This window comes from Poeciliopsis prolifica, unplaced genomic scaffold, assembly GCF_027474105.1.
Source record: "Poeciliopsis prolifica strain line A6 unplaced genomic scaffold, Auburn_PproV2 SCAFFOLD018, whole genome shotgun sequence".
Lineage (NCBI taxonomy): Eukaryota > Metazoa > Chordata > Actinopteri > Cyprinodontiformes > Poeciliidae > Poeciliopsis > Poeciliopsis prolifica.
In genome coordinates, this window is record NW_026562393.1 from 5,135,257 (window position 1) to 5,158,436 (window position 23,180).

A 23,180-nucleotide genomic window follows, 5' to 3' on the forward strand; every position below is an offset into this window, starting at 1 on the left:
CGTTTGGTCATAAACACCATTTTAGAAAATTTAACCTTGTTTCAAATATTACATCTTTAATTAAAGGGACTTTAAAGTAAATTTTCTGATCACAAATTCAATTCTGTTATTGTTGTTATTTTCATTCCTGTTGCTGTTGGTGATCTTGAGATCATTTAGCGACCTTTAGCTGACCTCTGTGACTTTCAAATACACCAGATGTTTTTTAAGTTTTTTCATCTTGTGATCCTTTTTAATGTTTTTTTATTTGTTGTATTATTAGTCAAATTGGCAGTTATTGTGTGAGTTCAACTTAAACTCTAATGACTTGAGGATAAATATTAACTGTCTAAAGGTAGTCTCCCCCAGAGGTTGCTTAGCCTCAAAAGCAAACATGAAGAAGTTTATGTACTGGTGCTGTAATGTCAAAACCATTTTCAGATGTTCACAGAATTTTTTTTTCAGAAAGACTATGAACACAGTAATAAGCATCAGGAAGTTACAATGTCAAACTGGCAATGTGGCCTATTAGATCATCAACTTTAGGAGTGCCTAACCTAAAACTGGAGTGACTCGTTAGGCCATGTATGGTAGGTTGTTGTAACATATAATCAATCCACTGCTGAGTCTGCTTTTGACTGAATAACAATTGTCATAGACATAAAATACATTTTAATTATAAATAAAAAAAGGTATATTTTTTAAAAACAACTAGGATTGCTAGAGTTTGTTTTTTTATTTTGCTGTATTTAGTACTTTAAGACCATGCTAGACTTGAATAGTAACTTTTTCTGATTAAGTTCTTCCAGGTCAGAAAGGACATTTCTTTTCTTACACATGCATTGTAGGCGTCAGATACCCACTAGAACACAATTCTAATTTAGAATAAAAAGACTTGATTATTGACAATTTTACTCCTTGAATATTTTCTTGTTAAAGATGTCTAATATAATTCTTTTGAAGAAATCTAAAACAAAACCTATACCCAGTAAATGTTCTGACATTGTCTTCTAGTGCTTTCAGCAAGAAGTCAGATGTTAGCAAGATGCTTATTCAGAACCAGCTGGATTGAGTGTACTTTAAGGGGTAGTGTATTTTAAATGTAAAGTGAATATGTCAGCGACACATAACATATTTAAAGCAGTTCAAAAATATTCTTTGACCCAAACAGCACATTTGTCTTTTCTTTAAAAATTGTATTTCTTATGAACTGAAATCATAATCATAATTTTATTGTCATAAGACTCATTCCTAAAACTAACCACAATTTTATAAAATGCTGATTTTATATGAATTACATCTTGGATTTAGGAAGCATTTGGACAAAGAAAATATGAAGTTCGCGTGTGTGCTTTCAAGTATTATTTGGTACATTAGCTTGCCATATACGCATCACTTCCTCGACATTTTGTACACTGTGCGCACAAGGATGTCCGCCACTCTGATTGGACCGTTGGATAACCAAGGCGGGTTACCAGTTACACTATTTGCGCTGCGATTGGCCGGGGCTTCAAAGTGGGAAGTACGCCGGTGTCTCCCTGGTTGCGCAAGACGCCATTTTGGAGTGACAGTGAAAGATAACGCAAAGATCGGGTTGTCGACTCTGTAAAGGTAATGACTGACTAAGAGACGTTTATTTTTGTACTTTAATGTTTCAATGTGTATGTTAAAAGTATTCATGTCCGAACTGATCGATTTGAGCGGCGTTTGGAGTGACGTCACGATGTTCACTGAGCAGTGACGCGGCAGTTCGCTAACGGCAGCTAGCGCGCTAAAGCAGTTCCTGTCACGGCTGAACTGAAAGCAGCCACTGCGAGTTCCTTTTACCGAACTGGGCTTCGGTTGTAACTACGTTTGTTTAAAATATGTGAGTGTTGTAAGCCTTCGTTATGTGTTGTCGTGGGTCAAAATACGTACGTTTTAGATTGTCAACGAATCCAGTTAGCGGCTAGCCAAAGCATCCGCCCTTAGTGAAGCTAACGTGGCTAAAGCTACACGCCGTTTACTTTAGATTTAACTGGTTTTATTCTTGCCCATCCTGCCACTCGTAAACGTTTGTTTAGTTTGAGGTCGAACTATAAACAAATAACTGAAACTAAAAAAATTAACAATGCTTGTTACTAATACCAGGTTTACCAGTCGGAACAGGCCTTTCTTATCATGTAGCTCGTTAGCTGTTAAGCTTATCCGGGTGAACGAAAGCTGGATCACTGTAGGGGCCTATAAAATCCGTTTTAGTTTTGCTCAGATCCCGTTTTGTTGTTTTAAGCGCGGTACAAGCATTTCTATATTCCTTCAAATATTTAAAAAGTGGCAAAATAATTGATAAAATAAACTGACTTTAACAATTGAGTACGGAAATATTGTAGAATTTTTGATTAGCTGTGGATTTGAACAAAAGCCGACAAACTGGCCAAAGATAATCAGGAACAAAATGTTTTTTCGAAACTTGAGGAATTTCAAATCATAATTTGACTTTCCTTTCAATGAAATTCCACTTTATTTTACAACACAGTTCGTCACTTGAGGAGCAAGTATGTTCATAAAAAATGTAACTTTTAGAGGACTGACAAGTGTGCAGAGATGTCAGATCAATAGTTTTTATTTTGTTGTTGTTTTACGTGTCCCTTCAAGTATATGGAAGAGTTTAAAAGTTTGTAAGGAAATTTAAGTGGTTTGTTTGGGGCGAAATTGAAAGGTTCATCATTACAATATGCCTCAGAGAAGATCAGATCTTTCTTTAAAATTCCGTTGAATCAGGGCCTGAAAAATGAAATGTTAACCACTTTTCTTTTATTGTAGCTTAAGTTATCTGCTCATCAGTGATATTCAAAGTCGTACAGTCTGATGCAACGTTGTTTCCTTACTCCTTAAACCCCATCCTAACATCCTCAATGTGCTAATGAATCAAAAATGTTAAGTAGATGTGAGAATAGGTTCTGTCTGGTTCTATTAAATGTTTATAGATAAACTTGTTTCAGCACACCAAGCTTCTTGGTTCTGCAGAATTTTTTTGAAGACTTATTTTGCTTAATTTCATCAGTTTTTAATGAGTTTTTAGCTGTAAAAGATTGACAGTTGTTTTGGTATTTGATCTTGAGGTGCTTTGCCAAAACTACATAAATTATACTTATTTTTCTTAATTTCTAGAAGCCATTTGATTATCAGTTTTAAATTTTAACGTTTTGCATTGAATTCTGTCTTTTTTTGTTTTTCTTGGTACTGCAGCGTTTTAGCTGACTCTTCTTTGACTGTAGAACTTGTGATTTTTGATCAGTAAATTTGCAGTAACATTTTTTAAAAAGAAGTTAGGCTTCTGTCTGTACCTCCTTCTATTATCTATTCTCAAACAGTTATTCTTATCTATTGTGTATGAATTTAGTATTGATGACGGTGAAATGATTTTGATTGATTAAAAAGATGCATATATAAAATAATTCTTCATGTCTCATTTGTATGTTTTCTAAAAAAATCTTATTATATGTGTCCAGTTCATCAAAGTTTTTTTTTCTGTAATGAACTAAAAATTTTGTGGCTGTGTATATTTTTGAAAACAAATTTTGGTGAAAGCAGAAATGTGGTTCCCCTTGCTGGTTGTTTCTATCCTAGCAGAAGTACTTTAAATCATTCCTCTTATTTTCCCATAATTTCCTTATTGTGGAACAGAAAGCACCCTTTACAGTTCACTTAATTCTTGCTCCCTAACGGTTTTTCTCTCCTCCTTCTCAGCTTTGCCAACATGGGGAATGTATTTGCAAGCTTATTCAAGGGCCTGTTCGGCAAAAAGGAGATGAGAATTTTAATGGTTGGCCTCGATGCTGCTGGAAAAACAACAATCCTATATAAACTGAAGCTCGGAGAGATAGTCACCACCATTCCCACTATTGGTATGGATCTCTTTTTATCTGGCTGCACAGATGACAAAATATTTTTTGTGATGCCTAAATTATGGCTCATGATAGAATTTTAAGTAACAAAATAAAAGTCGTGCATGTTTAAACAGTTTTTGTACCAACTTTTGTTGGCAAAAGACCCTTTAGCCAGTGACTCATCAGTGCTTTTTCTTCCTCCTGCAGGTTTTAACGTTGAAACGGTAGAATACAAGAACATCAGCTTCACGGTGTGGGACGTGGGCGGTCAGGACAAAATCAGGCCGCTGTGGCGCCACTACTTCCAGAACACTCAAGGTGAGGGGTGACTTCATCTCGACCCGCAGCAAGGACAGTGTTCACTTCTGCCTATAGGTGGCCTTGTTGGTGTACATAAGATGCTTTTAAAGCAAGTGAACCAGTGACTCATGCTCCATTGTTCCATTCTGAAAGGATGTATTGTTTGACTCTTCCCTTTCCTGAAATCTCATTCATCAGAAAATGCTATGGACTGCAGAGCGCGATTGCCATCTAATTGTGTTCCTAGAAAAAACCCCAACAAACTGCAGATGTTGGTTTGACATCTTGATGAAGATGTTTTTTTTATGTACCAGAAAGTTAAAGTCATGATTGAAGAGAGTTGGAGGACATTAGTTCTCTCTGATCAGTGGACTGCTTGAAATATTTGTTTAAAAGTGGTTTTGCTCTATCTAAGGTTTACCTCATTTGTTGGGCAGTAGTTCCAAAGCTCTTATTCCATAAAATTCAAAGTGATTAAATTGTTCCAATTTATAGATTTAAAAGTGGCCAATCACAATGTTGACAGTTACCTGGGTTACCTTCTCCTGTTCTGCCTGTAAGTCCTGAGGCTGGAACGCTCCGTCTCTTTAACTGAACTCTCCCTATATCAAATGACTGTCTCAGATTGCAGACATAACATTATCCTCTATCTGTTAAAAGTGAAGCAGTGGGTTGGATAACTGAATTAATAACAAATTGTATGCAATTACCACAGTTGTTAGACATTTTGGTTTTGTTGTGACTCTAGAAAGTATCTGTGTTTATACAAGGTGTTGTATTGGTCAGGTCAGGCTTTCCTACACTTAAATGATTATATTTTGAACCTTTTAATGAAATACATTTTTCTTGTTTTTCTACTTTGAAAAACACAATTGAGTGTTATGCAGCTGCTGTTATGTTATTTACTGATCTGAGAGCTGCCTCAAGATTCATCTAAATATTTTATCATCGGTTTGAGTTTTTATTTGCTTTATTTATCACCCAAGTTCTGCTTTACTATGCAGCACAGTAGGTATGTTTGCATTTCAAGTTCCTCAGTGTTATCTTGAAATACTTTTTGATTATTAAATTCCAGCCAGTTAAAGCCAAACTGAAGTTAATTATTATTGCAACAAACTCTTTGAATTGACTGTGCAGTCAGGTCATAAATGAGAAAATGTGAAAGAGATGTGTTGAGGTTCCCCACAATATATCGGAAACATTGTGTCATCATAATACCAGTGAATATGATATTTATATTGCAAATGACTGTTTTGATATGGTGCAGCCAGAATGTGTTGGCAAAGTTTCATGAAGGTTGATATCTGCTCAGATAGATGTTGCTTGTTTCTGCAGGGCTTATTTTCGTGGTGGACAGCAACGACAGGGAGCGGGTGAATGAGGCGAGGGAGGAGCTGTCCAGAATGCTGGCTGAGGACGAACTGAGAGACGCTGTGCTGCTTGTTTTTGCAAATAAACAGGTAAGAGTCACATTTTTGGTTCCCTGATACGCTTTCATGTTCCTTTGAGAACCAGATGAGTTGATTCCACACTTTCTTGGAAAAAGTGTATTTTCTGCTCAGCTGCAGAATTTGAAACCACAAACATTTAAAAAAAGAAGATTTATGAAGTTCTCAGATTCTCTTTAAATACAGGTTACATAAACTGAATTAGAAAACTTTTAGACCTCAGATCATTAGAGGGGTTATACAATTACGTAAAAGAAGCTAAGTAGGAGTTATTCATTCATCAGACTAAACATTGGTTTAAATGTTCAAAGTATACAAGTTTTTCCAGCAGAGACGCATATAGATCACTATCTGCATTCCTTCCTCCAGGATCTCCCCAACGCCATGAACGCTGCAGAGATCACAGATAAGCTGGGCCTACATGCTCTCCGTCAGCGCAGCTGGTACATCCAGGCCACCTGCGCCACCAGCGGAGACGGTCTCTACGAGGGCCTGGACTGGCTCTCTAACCAGCTGAAGAACCAGAAATGATCCATTCCACCAGTTTTTTGTTTTGTTTTTCTTTTTCTTTGTTTGTGGTTTATTTTTATTTTTTTTTTGTTTCGACACCGCTGCAGCACCGGACCCCAGCCCCTCTGCTCCATCTCTACCCCCGTTCCCCGGACCGACCCAGCTCTTTCTTTCGAGAACTTCCTTCCTGCTTTCTCCTCTTCCGTCTGTGCTCTCGGGGCTCGAGCCTGTGCTGCTTGTGTCTGTGTGTGTGTGTGTTTGCGGGTGGTGTGTGTGTAAAAGAGTAAATGAGTGTGTGTTCAGCGAGTGTGTGTGTGGGCATGAAGGCGTCTGTGTGTGTGTGTCGGCTGGGATTGGGAGTAACCCTGGCGTGCCTTTTACACACCTGTGGAATCAGCAGTCCGGTTTTCAAGACCCTTCTCCATCCACTGACGTCAGCCTCCTCCCCGCTCGGCCTACCCCCACTCTCAGTCTTGCACGGCCCCTTTCTCCCCACCCTAACTCTGCAGAGGAAGCATGGTTTTCATACGGCAAAGAAAGAGCAAGGGTGTAAGCTCTCCTCCCTTTAGATTGATCTGTGATAAGTAGAAACGCTCAGCCAGTGTAGATCGAATGCTAAATGTTAATTTTAATCTCCTTGATTTTGAAACCCACCAGTAAGCGATTCAGTAAATTGCATCTTAACCTGTATCAGGTCAAAGCAAAATCAAAATAAAAAAAGCAGAGAGTTTGAAAACGCAGGGGAAATAAAATAGAGAGAAAAAAAAAAAAGTTCATCCTCGGTCATTCTAGTGTCATTTGAAAATCATGCTGTTTGTTTTATTATTATATTGGAAATATAGCAGATTATTCTTATTGATGGCTCTCCAGTGGACACTAACTTTCTCCCCGAAGCACAAGGCAAGCCAACAATCTTCAAATAAAAGTCAAATTCTATCAGTTTACGTATGCAGCCCTCGACTTTTCTGCTCCCACTGTAGTCCTCCTTTTAATTCCCCGGAGTAATTTGGATCTTTTGAGTGATGAATCATTCTGATGGCGTTCTCACACTCGTACTTAAGCCTGAGAACAGGAGCTTCACGTTATTCCTTTCAGAGATGTTACATGTTTGTTTTTTCTGTCATTAGTTTTAGCATTTATATTGTATAATGACTGCTGAACCAAATGCATTTGAGCAGTATGACAAATCCTGAACATGGACGTAGTAAGAACATCTCTGAGGGCCTGATCTGATTTTTCTTTTTCTTTTCTTCAACGGTTGACAGTTTTTCTTTGAAACCTGAAAGCATCCAGCTGTTTTAGCTTTCGAAGTCGGGATGAAGGATTGGCACCAAAAATGAAGGCTCTTTAACTGTGAACGGTCTAGACAAGAAGAAAGGAAAAATGGCTGGAATGTCTGGGTGTTTACAGGCTAATCCTCCTCATTTGTGTTGCTGCATACTTAAAGATTGAGGAGTACAACACCAGTCCTGCTCCTCTTCCTCTGTTGGCAGCGAGCTGGAAGGACTCGGTGGCAGACCTGTTGAGGGGAATCGTGTGCAGTTACCTGGTGCTGAGACTCAGCAGGCGTCCTCAGTGTTGAACCATGGGGGTTAAAGCTGGCACTTCTGTCAAGAATGATTGTAAATCTGTAAGTTCCCCTGTAAACTGTTTCTGTGGGGATTTCCTGAACACATTAATAAACATGATTTGATCCAAACTCAAAGAAAACTGTTTTTTATTATTGAAAAACCAAAATGTATTTGCTTTCCACCCCACCACAGCCCCCCCAACAAAGTTAAGAATTGCAATAAATAACTTTTACTTAATGCTTTGTCAGTTACATTGTTAAAGGAAACAATCATTAAGTCAAATTTTCAAAATTTGCTGAAGCTGTTTAATTCTAATCAATTTAGATCTTTCAATTCAAATTCAGGCTTTCATATATCTTTACACCTTAAAAGGAAAAATCTCAGTATTTTAAAGAAAAAAAGTGCCTAGTCATATTTTGGAATAAATAAAAATGTATATATGCTTGAAGGTTTACTTCATTCTCAATTTTACAACGCATTTTCTGACAATTACATGGTTTTAGTTGGCTGAGCCTCAAACTTGTCTATAAATCACTTCAAATTGTTTCAACTCTATGAGCTAATCCAGTTTCTGCATATTTCTGACAGTTTGATTTTGAAACTTTTAACTTTTTCTACAGATTTCTGAGCAATGAATAAATCTTTCAACAAGAATTTAAGAAACAATTGTAAATGTAAAAGCCACATCAGCCTTTGCATTTATGAACTACTGACTTGTTTCTTGCTCTTGGATTTAAAACAACTCACCTTTTCCAAAGTAAAACACTAACTTTCGTTCTTGCTGGAATAATCCACATCTGTGTTGTTGACCATTTAAATTTTGATTTCAATAGTAGTTGCTAATTAACTTCATTTTTTTTCAGGCTAAAATCTCAGCAATATTCTTTATAGCTAATTTTCAGCAAACCAGATAAAACCAAATAGAACAATATGAGGTTTTATAAACATAAATGTTATTCAATCATACTTCAGTGTAATCCTGAAAAATCCTTTGTTCTCTTAATGAGTGACAACAACATTTAATTTCTCTTTGGGATTAATGAAGTATTTTTGAATTCCATATTGATTCTGGCGTAACAGTGAACACAGTACTTATTTTTAGAAATAATAAAACCCACAACATGTGACAGTAATAAAATACGAGAGGACGAGTCATCTAAACCTCTACAATAAATAAAAAAAAACTCAAGCAGGCCTCACACAGAAGCTGGTTTCATTCTCATTAATCAGATATTGTTTATTGTCGTGTCTGTACTGATGACAGCTCTTTACTGGCCTCGCAATTTCACGATGATTAAATATTTAATGAGTCATTATCTTTCAAAAAATTTTTATACAATAACAGCAACATTCCTTTATCTATCTGCACAGTGAGGCAGTTGCAACTACAGGCCCAGCGTTTGTATTGGGGCAAGATTATGGGTTCAGTACCAATCTGTCTTTCTATGAGAAGTCTGCATGTTCTCTGGGTACTCCAAATTTCCCATGATGCAAATATAATACTCTAAAATTGTCTTTTGGTATATAGTATGATGTCCATGGTGTATGCATCCAACCTCTCTCCATGACAGCTGGAGATGTCAACTGATTCCTTTTCACCAAAACTTTTCAATTGATTTCTTTCTTTCTTTTTTTCTTTCTTCTTTCTTTCTTTCTTTCTTTCTTTCTTTCTTTCTTTCTTTCTTTCTTTCTTTCTTTCTCTCTCTCTCTCTATCTATCTATCTATCTATCTATCTATCTATCTATCTATCTATCTATCTATCTATCTATCTATCTATCTATCTATCTATCTATCTATCTATCTATCTATCTATCTATCTATCTATCTATCTATTTAGTACTTTGAAAACTAATTAGGCCTATATTTAAAGTACTATTTTATCAGGTTATACTGTATGAAATGTATGAAAAAATAATAAGTAGATTTATTAACACTGCGGTGAGTAGAAAACAAAAACAGCAACAAAATTAGGAAATAAAGATGCTTCATCAAGCCAAGTGACCTCATTGACAGAAGAAGGCGTGGCCAACGGGCTGCTCTCGTCATCTACCTGTCGGACAGGCCCCGCCCACTCTGACGTCTCAGCGCACGCCGCTGTCACGGCATCAACTTTTTGCCAACGTCTGAAAACGAAACGTTGGCTTTTCAACTCTGAGAAACAGACCCACCTGGAAGAAACCAGCCAAGAGACGCCGCCTTCTCCATGAGCAGACAGGGGCTCGTGTGGAACACCGCGGGTTTCAGGTAAGGTCCAGCTGGAGCCTCTTTGTTCTGAGTTTGGCGCTGTAATGTCACTTTGATGGGACAGAAGAGGCATTTTAGCACAGCAGGAGATTAAAGTACATCAGGAAGACAGATGGTAACGTGATGTGGCGTTTCTCATCAGTCATAGGGTTTAGGCTGAAGTGGTAATTGTATTTCTTAATACGGCATAGTAGTTGTTTTTGGGGTGATTTCCTAAGCAACATGACTGGATCATGAAACCTGATCTCAAGTGTTTATATACATAAAAAGGCTGCAAACTGAATGTTTTAGTTTGATTTAAGGAATTACATGTGTCGATCTTGAATCTTTTTTTAAGAAAAGACCTTCAACGGTATGACCCTGTATACATTTTTGACAGTTTTTGTATTTATAATAAAATAAGTGTTTTTTCAGCTTGCTTTCTTAGTTATTTTGATGTTGGTATGATTTGAGTCACAGGATAACAACAAAAAAATGTTGCACTGCATGCAAATAAATGCTGTGTTCATATGAAAAAAAAGCAGGTAATATTTCATGGCAATTAATCACACAATGTCTTACTTTGTGGAAATCTGGGGAGCATATATAAAAGCAACCTAATGCCATTCAATGTATTCCAAAAGAGAGCCATTAGGATTATTCAGAATACAGGGATTGGCAAGCACACAAACACATTATTTTTAAAGTCAAATATATTGAAACTTTATGATTTGGTTGAATTCAAAACTATACAATTTATGTTTGAAGCAAGTCAAAAGGAATTCCAAGAATCCATCGAACTTTGCTCGATAGATTATTCAGTGTAAAAATCATTCCTGCATGTAAACATGATTTCTTATTTTCTTTGGATTATGGTAGTTGAGCAGTTTTTTTTCCTACAATGAATTCATCAATTCTGATTTTATTGATTGAGTATGTTCTCTACTGATAATGTTGAGAACATTATCAGTAGGAAAACTTGTGTGTTTTCCTACTTTATATTCTGATGCAAACAAATCTTTCAAACTTGGGACATTTTAAACAGCTATGCTCTAAACTGAGACGGAAGAGTTAAATGAAGAACTTGGATTAAATTTTTAGGCCTTATAAGTAAAAAAGACAAAAAATTCTGGGTCTTTGTATAAGTCTTCCAGTTGATCAAAAATGCTCTGAAGTGAGCTGAAGAGTGTCAGTAACAAAAGGAAAAAAATATATTTCTTTGACTCATTTAAGCTAAAACTTTAGAACAAGACAAGATTACAAGACATGATTAAACCCTCTAAAGGCGGTTTAATTATATTTTCTTAGCAGTAAAGGCCATACAATTTTACACCAAAAAACAGTGTGTGTATGTTTACATGTTTACTCTCTGCACGTCTTCCGGGGTTGTCTGGTGTGTTAGTGGAAAATCAGACTCAGATTTTTCTATGGCTCGCTGCCATGTGAGTCTATTTTGAGACACAAAAATACTAACCTGAGCCATGCTGTCGTTCCTGTTGAGCCAGAGATTTACTGTCGTATATTGTCCTGGTTTCGCTATTGGCTTAGCAGCATGATCGATGCCAACCAGTCTTGCAAATGTCACGGATGGATTAGCACAAAACAATTTGTTTTTTTTTGTTGTTGTTTTATGTTTTTGTTCTGTTTTGTTTTTCAGAGTTACATCATGGGAGAAATTCCATAGCAAAAATACATTGACAGACTTTTGATTATGTGTAGATCTAAGTGTTGTCATAGTATTCTTGTTTATTTGTTCACATTTAAAAGCAAGAATAACAAGCTCTTAAAGGTAAAAGGAGCAATTTCACGGTTCCTCCATTACATATGGATTTCCATTGGCTCCAACACTCTGATTTCCCTTCAGAATCCTCAAGAAAGTCTTTTGAGTGCTCCAGAATGAAGGATTCATCAGATGAGGAGGAGGTGTCGCTGGGCTGCTCCACTTTAACCCTGAGTCCTCTTGTACCTGAGTCACCACCTGTCCGCCGCTCCCAGCCCATCGTAATTAGCCCAAACAGGTACGACCGGCAGTCACAGACACTCAGTCTTGCTGATTCAAAAGCAGCACATACAACAGAGTAGCTGTGAGTCACTGGGCTTCTGGAGAAAATCCTGGTGCTCACTTAACTGTAGGTCAGCTGGTTGAACAAGAGATTATGACATGTGGGGGTGTTTGTTAGTTTTAAAAGTGACAAGTTGAGGCTGAATTGTTGAATAATATATATATATATATATATATATATATATATATATATATATATATATATATATATAATATATATATATATATATATATATATATATATACACATTGCTTTTGAATTCAACAGAATTAACAAAACATAAACTAACAATAGGTCTGGACAAAAACAATAATACCTGCAATCACTATTGCTGTAGCTGTCAATGTGAGTTCAGCATCTTAATATTACATTTGTCAGTTTCAAATTCTTTCAGTGACCATCGTGGGTTTTTCAGTTATTAACAATTTTTTTCCACATGTGTAATTTACAAACAGATGTTTCATTTTATTAATTTTGTCATTCTAATTCTTTTAGGAAGAAAGGAGGTGAATTTTTGTCTTCCTCTGAGCCCCCCATTCCAAACCCCTTTCCAGAGCTGTGCAATCTTTCATTGCTTCATGGTTCACTTCCATCAGAATCAAGTGACAAATTTGTGAGTATGTTTAGGTCATAAATCATATGAAATTGCACTCTCATGACCCTTAATTTTGCCTCTCCCCAACAACCCAAAAAAATACATGAGGTTCTGGAGGGGGATGATAAAACGTCGTCCCAACCCAGAAAATGCTTGGGTCCTCTTTCTATCTCAGCCAGTAGAGAATTCTAAACAGAAAGTTGGTTGCTGTGATTGACAAGGAAGTCTTATCTTTTCATGCAATCTTTGTCACATCTTGAAACACTACCAGAATCAACTTGTCTGTAATATTTATGCATGTCGGTGTGCAACAGTTGCCAAGGCTGAGTTGTTTTTATCTGTTTGTTCTTTTAAATAAACAGAGTGATGCACAGATTGTGTCATTTCAGGATCTTGTTCTTCAATTCAATTAAAAAAACACCTTATTGATCCCAAAGGGAAAATAAATGTTGTTGTTACTCATATTAATTCAAATTATTTCATTTAATTCAGTAAAAAAGGATTACAAAGAATGGAAATGGTGCCGTCACTGAGGCCATTGTAGCTAAGACATGCTTAAACTACATATGAGTCAATATTGGATTAATTTCAGTAAATTTTTTTATGTTAACTTGGTTTGTAAGGTATCTCAATATGTTTCCTGCTTTTTTTTTGACTGTCCTATGTAATATAAAAATTTGCAAACATATCACTGTGTGTATAAAGAATCTTTGCACTTATTTGATGATTTTCCTGATATGTTTTACTCCCCAAATGTGGCTTTTATTCTGGCAAACTAAGTCGAAACATATAATTTAGCAGTTTCTAATCATCTCCAGCCTACTTTTTGTTGAACTGCTCAGAAAGAAAGGCCATACCAAAAAAGATAGAGGAAACCATCTTGAATCACCCCCCTGAACCTCTTTTGTCAATATGCGATTTTGTTCAGAAGTCTGACAATAGAGCTTTCAGGACCTTTAATACCACGGCACACACAGATATTTCTCCCACTGCACTTCTTGTCATTGCCCTGCAGCAGTTTCCATAACTGTAACTGAAGCTGGGATTGAAATTTGATCCTTATAATAGGATCATACTGTCCAAAGGATTGGACAGACATCGTCTGTTTTTTTTAATGTTTTTTTAAAAATATTTCTCAGGGTTTATGTGTATTGCTATTGTATTAACAACCACATTGTGTGCAGTAATTCTTGAATCTGTAACCTAATGTCCCTTTGTTAGAACCACAATTTGTTTTGAGGAAGTGAAATGAGTCAGAGTGCAGTAAAATATTTCCATAGAAAGCCTTGCTGTTCTCCTATCCTCTCGAGTTGATATGCAGTCATTATTTCTGCCTGAATGACTCCAGTGCTCACTCCACCAGCCTGTTCTCATTTAAAGACATGTTCCTGGTCAGCCAGGTTGTCTTCTTTTTGCTTGGAAACCTGTCGATGTCGGACGCAGTCAGTGTCTCGCCTGCTCAAAGAATAATCCAGCCGGTTTAATAACCTGCGCACAGTTGATCTCTTGTGTATGTGAACAGCTGCTTTTCAGTCCATAGGGATGCAGAGAAGGTTTCAGCATTTTAACCTCGAGAAGAGGGAGATGTTTTCTGCCATAAAGTTTGCGGCCAGGTCACTCTGAAATTAGAAACCAATTAAAACTTCTCTTTGAGCTTTGAAGCTTATTGTACACAAAGTTTTTGACTGTTGTGTGTCACATTTTGGGTTTTTATCTGAGGTTTTTGGAATTTATAGACCCGGTATCAATTAGTGTGTAATCCAGGAGAAAAGCAAAGGAATTACAGACAAGATAATCACTTGGAAAGTGGACCGCTGGAGTTTTAGGCTTTCAGGTGTTCATATATTTGAACATTTTAACAGCTGTTATTCACCATGTAGTGTCTGTCTTTTCTTTTTTTTTAATCTCAGCTACAGTTATTTATTTCTTTAGTACTTAAAGACTATAACTACTCTCAGGGAAAATTGAGTTATATTTTTGAGCTAATTTTCTCTCCATTTGAGGGGAAAAACTTATTTCCATCCTAACTAGAAAGAAGAAATCCTTAAATGAATTTACATTACTATACCAAACAACCTCTATTTTGTTTCAAGCGGACTGCAGTGTCTCCTTTTAATTGGAGGGATTATTGTGGATTTTCCCTCAGGTGATTAAAGTCTACGGAGATGAGAGCGCCTATAAGACTATATTGATTGGTCGCCAAGCAACAGCCAGAGACGTGTGCCAGCTATTGGTCCAGTCAGCTCACTGCAGCGATGAGGGCAACTGGGCGCTACTCGAGATCTATCCTACTCTGGGCCTAGGTAAACCTGAGAAGGTTCACTACACAATTGCCATTGAATGACAAGACTGGTTTGGTTTACATCTTCATCCTGATGTCTTCAGAGAGATGTCTGGAGGACCACGAGGTCGTAGTGGAGGTTCAGGCCACCTGGTCTGAGAAGGTTGAGGCGAGATTCATGTTCTCCAAAAACTATGACAAGTATGAATTCTTCCATATACAGTGGGTATGTAAAGCCTTCATTCATGAGTGGCAGGTTAAGTTCTGTGTTAACAGACTGAGTGAAGACCTCAGACAGTTCCTCATGTTGGTCGTAGTCTGGCATCTGCGCACTTGCACCATTTAAGACTGTTGACTTTGATTGAATGGGCTTCCCATAGATCTTTATGGTGAGCCCACACTGCCTTTGTCAAATCAAAATCAAATCAAACTTGATTTGTATAGCACATTTCAGCAGCAAGGCATTTATTTCTAAGTGCTTTACATCATGACAAACACAATGACACAAAGTCATGCAGCATAGAAACAACAATTAAAACATTACATTCTGTCAAGTGCCATGATTAAATTTGTAATTTATTATGTTTTAAATACAACTCTAAATAGGTGAATTTTTAGTTGAGATTTAAAGGAAGTCAGTGTTTCAGCTGTTTTGCAGTTTTCTGGTTTGTTTCAGATTTGTGGTGTATAGAAGCTGAATGCTGCTTCTTCTCGTTTGATTCTGGTTCTGGGGATGCAGAGCAGACCACAGCCAGAATACCTGAGGGTCTTTGTGCCTCCAGATGATACAAAGCCTGTTGTGTGTTGTGATTTGAAACATGTGCAAAACTCTAAAAGTACTTTTATTATTATAGCAAAATATCATACAGAACATTTTAGAAATACAGCAATTTTACACATTTTCACAGTGGGTGTTACAAGGCATGGAGCCTTTAAGGTGTCATGGGTAAAAGAAAGATTTATTGTGCACAGCAGATACTTTATTGAAATTTGTCATATTTGAGTTATTTTGACTTATTTTGACATTCTAGGATTCATTTTGTTCCTCCGGAAAAATAATTCAGGAATTTCTGCACACATTGTCCCTCCAGTTTTTCGGAATTCAACAGAGCTGCAGATTGACTCATATATAATTGTGAATTTATTGCAAATTGTCCACAACACATGGTCAAAAACATTGGATTTAAGTGACCAATTCTCACCTGTAGGTGGCAGTGTTTCTTACTTCTAATACACTGCTGCCTCAACCTTAGTTGATGTCAAGTTATAAAGATTGATAAGGAGAGTAACCAAAATCGAGGTATTTAAGTTCTCCAAAGAAAGAAAGAATTTGATTGTCCATTTTGTCTGCTTTTTGATTTTTTTCTCATTGTTTGTCTTTTACGCATAGATTACACAACAACAACAACAAAAAAATGTAAATAATTTTGAAGTAGCATCAGAAAATTAGTGATTTTGGTTTCAAAAACAATTGTGAAATCCTGGAGGAACTGTTGACAGAGGCCTGAGGTTGAGGTCTGAACCACTTGCAATAATTCTTAAATAATAAATATTGATGTTTTTCAGCAAGGAGGTTGAAAATTCCTAGTCCTAATAATCATGTTTTTGTTTTTTTTTTAACACAGTTTTGTAAATCTGTAAGATAAATTTACTGAAAGTTCCTGTGATTCATCTTGCAGCGCTTCTTTGCAGATGAAATGATCTCAGACAGCGAGAATCCCATGAGGAACATGACATCGACAGTGTTCATTCGGGTAAACCAAGAACAATTTTATGTTTTTTTTTAAATTGTGTAATATAAAATATGTAAGATATGAATCACCAAAATGTTTTCTAGCAGGATGCCTTAACAAGAAAATCTATCATTCATTCTGTAAAAGTGGTTGAATGTTTCTAGAAAATCTCCTGAAACAGTTTTAGAATAAATGCTAAGCTAACAAAAAGTTTTGAAGAAATATCATAAAAACGTACTGAATAGCAAAAACTGCAGTCTAACCAGCTAAAAGTATGTGAAAGGATTTAGTTTTTACAGACTACTGTCACAAACGTCAACGACGGAGATATAAAATATTTTAAAAATAGAAAAGTTAAGAATTTTGAAAGCATGAAATCTATATGAATTACAGTTGACTTCTAAATAGATTTACTAAGCAAAAATTAAGTTTACATATACTCTTCTGAACACAATATTGTTTTGATTCAATTTCCACTGAAATGGGAAAACATTTATATGGGTGATGACGTAGCAGTTAGGGTAATCAGGTTGTTTTCTGACAAAAATATACAGATGGAGAGTTAGTAATTTTATATGAGCTTCATATATGCGTCACAAAGAAACTTATTCATTGAAAACACATTTTGCATTAGAACTATAATACACTTTGATGCTGAAAATGCTTTATTTTACTTATAAATATCTGCAACAACATTGGTTTTCTCAGTGCCCAACGCAAATGAAGAAGGGCATGTTTGCTTGGAGTCCCTATGTAACTTATCTTGTCTTCCGTCCAGTTTGTTTGAAGTGACTAACAACAAGTTTGGGACTTAGTGACATGAAAAACAATGGCTTTGGAATAACATTTTAAAAGTTGCATTACTCTTGTGCAGTGAAACTAATTAGAAGGATTGTGGTGACATTTCCTATGCAAATCGCAGAAATGATGTTGGTCAAAATCAGAACAACTGCGGTTGTTGAATCTGCTTCATCTGAATGCCAACATCATTTTAATTTGTGGGGCAATTACAGCCAGATTGGCTAATTTTTTGTGACAACCTATTTCTCCTAATTCCTTTAACCCTGATGGACATTTTAAATCTATGTGAAATCAAATTTTAACTGCAGACTTTGCTATCACTTTGCTCTCCTATCTTTTAAGGCTTTGATGCTGAATCTTAGTGCCACCAGCACAACATGGCTGCACTCTTTACTGCCTTTTGCTTACTCTTTCACCTGCATTGTTTTCTTCTAAAATGTAAAGAAATTTGGTAAATGCTGATAAATTTAAATGTGTGCTGAAATCCTAATGTATATTTAGTGTGTTAAAGCTCCAGTTGGAAACTCGAACTAACAAGAGCAGGGGAAGTCACTGTGAGGAGCATAATCAGTAAATTGATGTTAAATTGCTGATAGTAATGTGGTGAAATAACACAAAGATCTGAGAAAGATGTATCTTATGTTTGTTAACATGTCCAAATAAATGTGCAGAATCACAAGCAAAACATTTTTGGCGTAAAGTCTAGTGGCACCACAGGGATCACTTTATTTGAGACAGAACTTGAATTCTGTTTCCTCAACAGGAGCTGATTACGAATGAGAAATCTCCTCAGATCAAGGGATTTTTCTACTTAAAGGGATACTTTAAGACGTCTTGGAAGAAGATGTTCTTCACCCTCCGACGGTCTGGTCTTTACATATCCACCAAACAAACAGTTAGGAAAACTTCTCATGTTTTCTCCTGCACTTGATTTGTTGCCAAGATTGTAAATTGTTTGAGTGTTTGTTTAACTTTTGTTCTGCAATCTGTGTTTGGGATATAGGATAATCAGCATCTAAAAGAATTCGCCAAGCTAAATGTTTCAAACGTGTACAAAGTGGTTGATGGCTGCAAACGATATGGAGCTCCTACTGAATTCAACTTCTGCATCAAGGTAGAAAATGTTAACAGACTTAAATTTTACTTTGCTTATTTTTGTAATTTAAACAAAGAATTCAATTGTGATCTTTTAGAGTGATGTCTTGACCATTATAAATAAGTGCTGTTTGTTATACAATCCCTCCTCTGGTTAAAACCTTTGTATTTAATCTTTGAACTTTGTAACTGTTGAGAAACGCCTGCATCATCACCATATATCCAACAAATTACATAATGTATGAATAGTGAATTAAGGTGGAAACTGAAAAGCAGTCGGCCTAATGAGACTATTCCTTCCTTGCAAGGGTGCAGCTTAGTCAATAAAAAATAAAGGAAACATACTATTCATACCCATGATGACTATATGTAAACCTCAGATGCCTGATGTATGCTTTGTTTCTGTGTTTGCTCAGCCCACCAAGAGTCAAGGCCAAGTTAAGGATTTAAAGATCATGTGTGCTGAAACTGAAGCGATACGAAATAGGTGGATTTGTGCTTTCAGATTGTTCAAGGTACATTTTAAAATGAAACTTGCTTTTTAAAATATTATTTTGGCAAATTACAGACGGGAATGCAAAATAATTACATTGTCTGTGGTTTTGTGTTTTCAGTGTGGGAGGCAGATTAAGCTAAACTATAATGCAATATCAGAGTCCAAGTTGGCTCCACGAACCTCAATACACCCAAAGCTCACGGAGAGCAAAGTCAGTTTCTCTTGCAAGATGCAGCATTGTGATTGGCCCCGTCATTTCTGTATGCGGTGTACTTGAACTGTACCTGTGCTGTTTGCAGTCAAAGTCAGAGAATGGCTTGGTGGCGATGGACTTCACAGGTAAAGCTGGAGGACGTGTCATTGAAAACCTGACTGAGGCTCTGAATGCAGAGCAAGAGGAAGCACAGGCCTGGAGGGTGAGGGGGAACAAGTCAGTCTGTGCTCTTAAATGTTCTCTTTTGACTCTGCCTTTGTGAAGCTGATGTTGAAAGACAACAGAGTTGATACACTGATAAATAAACCAACAGCATTTTAAATCTTACCTTAGCAGCATTGTCATGTCTGAAGACGTTTCTAAGTGTCTCAATGTTTCCAGTGCAGTCACTCTCTACTTCTTATGTCCTACGTAAAACACATCGTCAGACAACAAAAACTTTTGCTTTTATAGAGGTTCTGATACAAATTATTGTATCTTCCTTTTGTTTTTGTTAATCTGAGGTTTTATTTTATGGATTTTGATGCCGATAAAGAGCAGTTGCTTCTTATTTTGTCCTAATCTATAAAGTTCAAGAATTTTTTCAGTCTCTTTATTTGAAATGTTCTTTACAGATAAAGTTCTGTGTTTTGTAAAGAAGCCACAATGCATCAAATTAAATTACCTATGTAGAGAGGAGAAATGATTTGACATTTCCTGACCTTTGTCTGATGCTTGTTTTCTGACAGAAGAGAGAGGCCTTAAGGTTCTGCCAGCCCAACACAAACTCTGAGTCTCAGGATTTCTGTAAGTCCACACGAGATCCACACGTAACTTCATAAGTAACTGAATAATACACCAGTGTATTTTTCTTTGCTCATAGCCTTTCATGAGACCCACCCATGGTTTTATGGTGGTTTGACCAGAAATGAAGCAGAGAAGCTGATAGAGAAGCAGGGGCTGGTAGATGGGTGAGAACCACCAGAGTGAATGACATTTTTACTGGTTTTCAATTAGAAATGATGCTTAAAATCTTGTTTTTACAACTGAAATAGTTTTTTTTTTATATAGATTTGGCTGCCTATAAGTTTTTCTTTGGAGTTTTAGTTGCTGGTTTATTTCAAGTCTGGCTGCTTAATAAATTTTTTTTAAATGATATATTTTTCAGAACCTTTTAAAAATAAAATTTGAAAGTGTGCTGTGCATCTGTAATCAGTCCACCCTTTAAATAATGACCTTTAAGTACAACCAAAGGCAAATATCTATAAAATTACATTTATTTTCATCTTTGAATAAATACAGCTGTTCTGAAAAGACTGATACATTTTAGTGGATTAAGTTCACAATTCAGTTTAATTTTCTTATACTTTATCAGAATCATTATCGAATATAAATATGTATGAAGGAACTCCTTTTTGTGCTTTTATGTAATGGTTAAATAATGAAGTTGTGAAAATAATAGGTTTATCTGTAATTTTAGATTTGATAAAGCATCCGTCTTTGCACAACCAGCTCTTGAAGATCCACATCAGTCTGCGGGACAGAGCCAGCATTGTTTACCTGCTGCTTCTAACCCAAACGGATGACAGCAAATAGCAGACCTGTAGAAGATCTCAAACAACTTTCTGCAGCTAATAATTTATTAAGAAGCTAATGCAGTCTGCTCTGTCCCTTCTTCTTTAGCCAAAATTTGCACAACAAACAGCACTTATTTATAAAAAAAAAAAATGGGAGAATAAAAATCTGACTTGGGTCACTGTAATACCAAAACTAAAACATACTAAAAAATGTAATCAATGATGTGTTGCAGTTGCAAAGTCCTGTGACATTCATAACTTGCGGATGTCTGGAAAAACCTTCTCATAAATTAAATGTTCTACAATTATATTTTCACCATGTAATTGATGTTTATATAATGTATGCTTTAAGTTGAAAACCTAGCATTTTATATGTTGACAGAACAGTTTTATCTCATTGGAGATATTTTTAACATGTATTGATCTTCAGGATGTTCCTGATACGTAGAAGCCAACAGCATGAGAACTGCTTTGTGCTGTCGTTGTGTCATGAGCTGAAGGTCAAACACTTTATCGTGATCCCGGTGAGTTCCCCGTGCTCTTTCTGATGAGGTTTTTTATAATTTCCAAAAAATGGCACTGACTAATTCAGCCAAGTCTCTGCAGGTTTTGGAGGATGGAAAAAAGTACCTCACTTTAGACGATGGCAAGACTCGGTTCATCGACCTCCTGCAGCTGGTTGAGTTTTATCAAATCAACAAGGGCGCCCTGCCTGCATGCCTCACACGCCCCTGCATCTGTGTGCCGCTGTGAACCTCCTCTGTTCTCTGGACTGCTTTATTTCACAGCGATATCCATCAAGGAAACAGATCATCCCAGTGAGATGAAGCTGTCAGAGCTGTGGGCATGAGTATGAACCAGAGATGAAGCATTTCATCCGCTCCTCCCCACTTTTTTTTTCCCCCCACAACATAGGTCTGCACAGACTCTGGCTGTTTTTTATTTTAATTAATGAGCAGCCGTCCCTTTAGAGACATCTTAATTAGCCATGTTGGACAGGCTTTCAGCGCTATGAGGGGTGTGTTTGGAAAAGATGGAATGTGAACTTTATTTTCATGCAGTGCCACACTGTTGCTGTGATAAAGAGCTGAACAGCTTTACATTAGGAGCTTCAGACACCCCTGAATACATCTCTATCAGAGAACTGTGGACGACAGAGGGCGCTCTGAGTATGAGTGGGTTTCCCTGGTTGTGCAAATCAAAAAGGAAGAAACCAATGTTGCAGCATGTAAGCTCCAGAGATGGGATTTTTAATTGCACATTAGGGCTTACCAAGATGAAATTAATTCAATAAGAAAAAAAAAGAGAACTGCACTTATCTATGCCTTTATGGGATCTGCAGTGTTTTCAATTTTCGCACATGATAAATCCAGAAAAGCATAAGGTTAAGGTTGAGGATTTCTCAACACCAACTACAGAAAGACCATTAAATTGCCTCTGGTAAAGACATTAATGAAATACTTTTTAAATATAAATACATGTCTGTAGCTCTTAAAATATATATTGATTTTCTGCAAAGGTACTCTGAAAAAACGTCTTCACACAATATTGGCATTTCTGCTGAAATGTGCTAAAGTGGGTGTTATAAATAAGTGTCTTTATAATTAAGATAATATTTGTGATAAACTGTAATTTTCCAGAAGAACCATGTATGTATCAGTGAAGTAATAATAATAAAAAAGAAAATCATGTGATTGATTACATTTTTTAGTATGTTTTGGTATTACAGTGACCCAAGTCAGATTTTTATTCTCCCTTTTTTTCTTTTTGCTAATGTTTTTTGTTTTTCTTTATGTTGCAAACCACTACCTTCTTAAAATAATGGGCCAGGGCATTTTTTCCCAAAAGCGATATTAGCAACAAAAAAAAAAAAATCACTTTTGAGTCAGAATTCAGAAACTGCCTATTTAAGTGGCTTTCATTGGTATTTTCGATGCAGTTTGGTTCTTTGTCTCTATTGAACAAAACACATTGGTGGTGTGGGACTCCTGTCAGAAAAATATGCCTTATGTAATAAAAATTTTAGGCGTCCCTTTACACTTGATTAAGACCACGCTGCAATATCCACTGGCAATTTGAGCTATAAATCAATCGTTGTGGTATAAATGAGAATGTAATGGAAGCTTTTATTGCTCCAAACTGGCCTGCCTTTAAAAGGAAAACCAGTATGTGAAGCTATAGCTGGAGCGTCATGAAAGACTGCCCTCTGGGTTCTTGTGCTCAGATCAAACATCCTCTGTTGGATGCTGATTTTTTTCTTCTTCTGTGACCTGCTATATCTGTCCATGCGTGCGTGGTTAAATATCAGCGTGCTCTGAGCGACCCTTCCCTCTATCCCTCTGTGAATTCGTTGCTATGGCAGCAAATTTGCCTCCATTGGCCTCGATGGACAGGTAAATTAGAGGGTAAACGAGACAGAGGGGAGACGGGTCAGAAAGGCATCAA

The 23,180-nt window shown here is 36.5% G+C and overlaps 2 protein-coding genes across 5 annotated transcripts; both read left to right on the forward strand.

The window, feature by feature from the left end:
- The first annotated feature begins 1,501 nt into the window (after positions 1-1,501).
- On the forward strand, positions 1,502-7,805 carry arf2b (ADP-ribosylation factor 2b). Of its 2 annotated transcripts, none has more exons than XM_055043027.1 (5): positions 1,502-1,590; positions 3,709-3,866; positions 4,056-4,166; positions 5,484-5,608; positions 5,966-7,805. In XM_055043027.1, the coding sequence occupies exons 2-5, from the start codon at positions 3,719-3,721 to the stop codon at positions 6,125-6,127; spliced, it is 546 nt and encodes a 181-aa protein (XP_054899002.1). In that variant the 5' UTR covers positions 1,502-1,590; positions 3,709-3,718; the 3' UTR covers positions 6,128-7,805. The 2 variants fall into 2 exon arrangements, with proteins under 2 accessions (XP_054899002.1, XP_054899001.1); XM_055043026.1 differs by lacking the exon at positions 1,502-1,590 and adding an exon at positions 1,733-1,846.
- A 1,995-nt stretch (positions 7,806-9,800) lies between these two features.
- Positions 9,801-22,065, forward strand: grb7 (growth factor receptor bound protein 7). 3 transcript variants are annotated; one of them, XM_055043163.1, is made up of 16 exons: positions 9,801-9,922; positions 11,559-11,690; positions 11,766-11,919; positions 12,460-12,577; positions 14,706-14,862; positions 14,945-15,066; positions 16,520-16,594; positions 18,138-18,269; positions 18,378-18,488; positions 18,886-18,984; positions 19,084-19,176; positions 19,265-19,381; positions 19,908-19,965; positions 20,042-20,129; positions 21,166-21,259; positions 21,342-22,065. In XM_055043163.1, the coding sequence occupies exons 3-16, from the start codon at positions 11,798-11,800 to the stop codon at positions 21,486-21,488; spliced, it is 1,533 nt and encodes a 510-aa protein (XP_054899138.1). In that variant the 5' UTR covers positions 9,801-9,922; positions 11,559-11,690; positions 11,766-11,797; the 3' UTR covers positions 21,489-22,065. The 3 variants fall into 3 exon arrangements, with proteins under 3 accessions (XP_054899138.1, XP_054899139.1, XP_054899140.1); XM_055043164.1 differs by lacking the exon at positions 11,559-11,690; XM_055043165.1 differs by lacking the exons at positions 14,706-14,862; positions 14,945-15,066.
- Positions 22,066-23,180: the final 1,115 nt, after the last annotated feature.

Coding starts and splice junctions, on each gene's coding strand:
- arf2b (XM_055043027.1), top strand. CDS start 3,719: ATGGGGAATGTATTTGCAAGCTTATTCAAGGGCCTGTTCGGCAAAAAG. Junction 3,867..4,055: donor CACCACCATTCCCACTATTG/GTATGGATCTCT, acceptor TTCCTCCTGCAG/GTTTTAACGTTGAAACGGTA. Junction 5,609..5,965: donor TTGTTTTTGCAAATAAACAG/GTAAGAGTCACA, acceptor TCCTTCCTCCAG/GATCTCCCCAACGCCATGAA.
- grb7 (XM_055043163.1), top strand. CDS start 11,798: ATGAAGGATTCATCAGATGAGGAGGAGGTGTCGCTGGGCTGCTCCACT. Junction 15,067..16,519: donor AATTCTTCCATATACAGTGG/GTATGTAAAGCC, acceptor TTCATCTTGCAG/CGCTTCTTTGCAGATGAAAT. Junction 18,489..18,885: donor AATTCAACTTCTGCATCAAG/GTAGAAAATGTT, acceptor GTGTTTGCTCAG/CCCACCAAGAGTCAAGGCCA.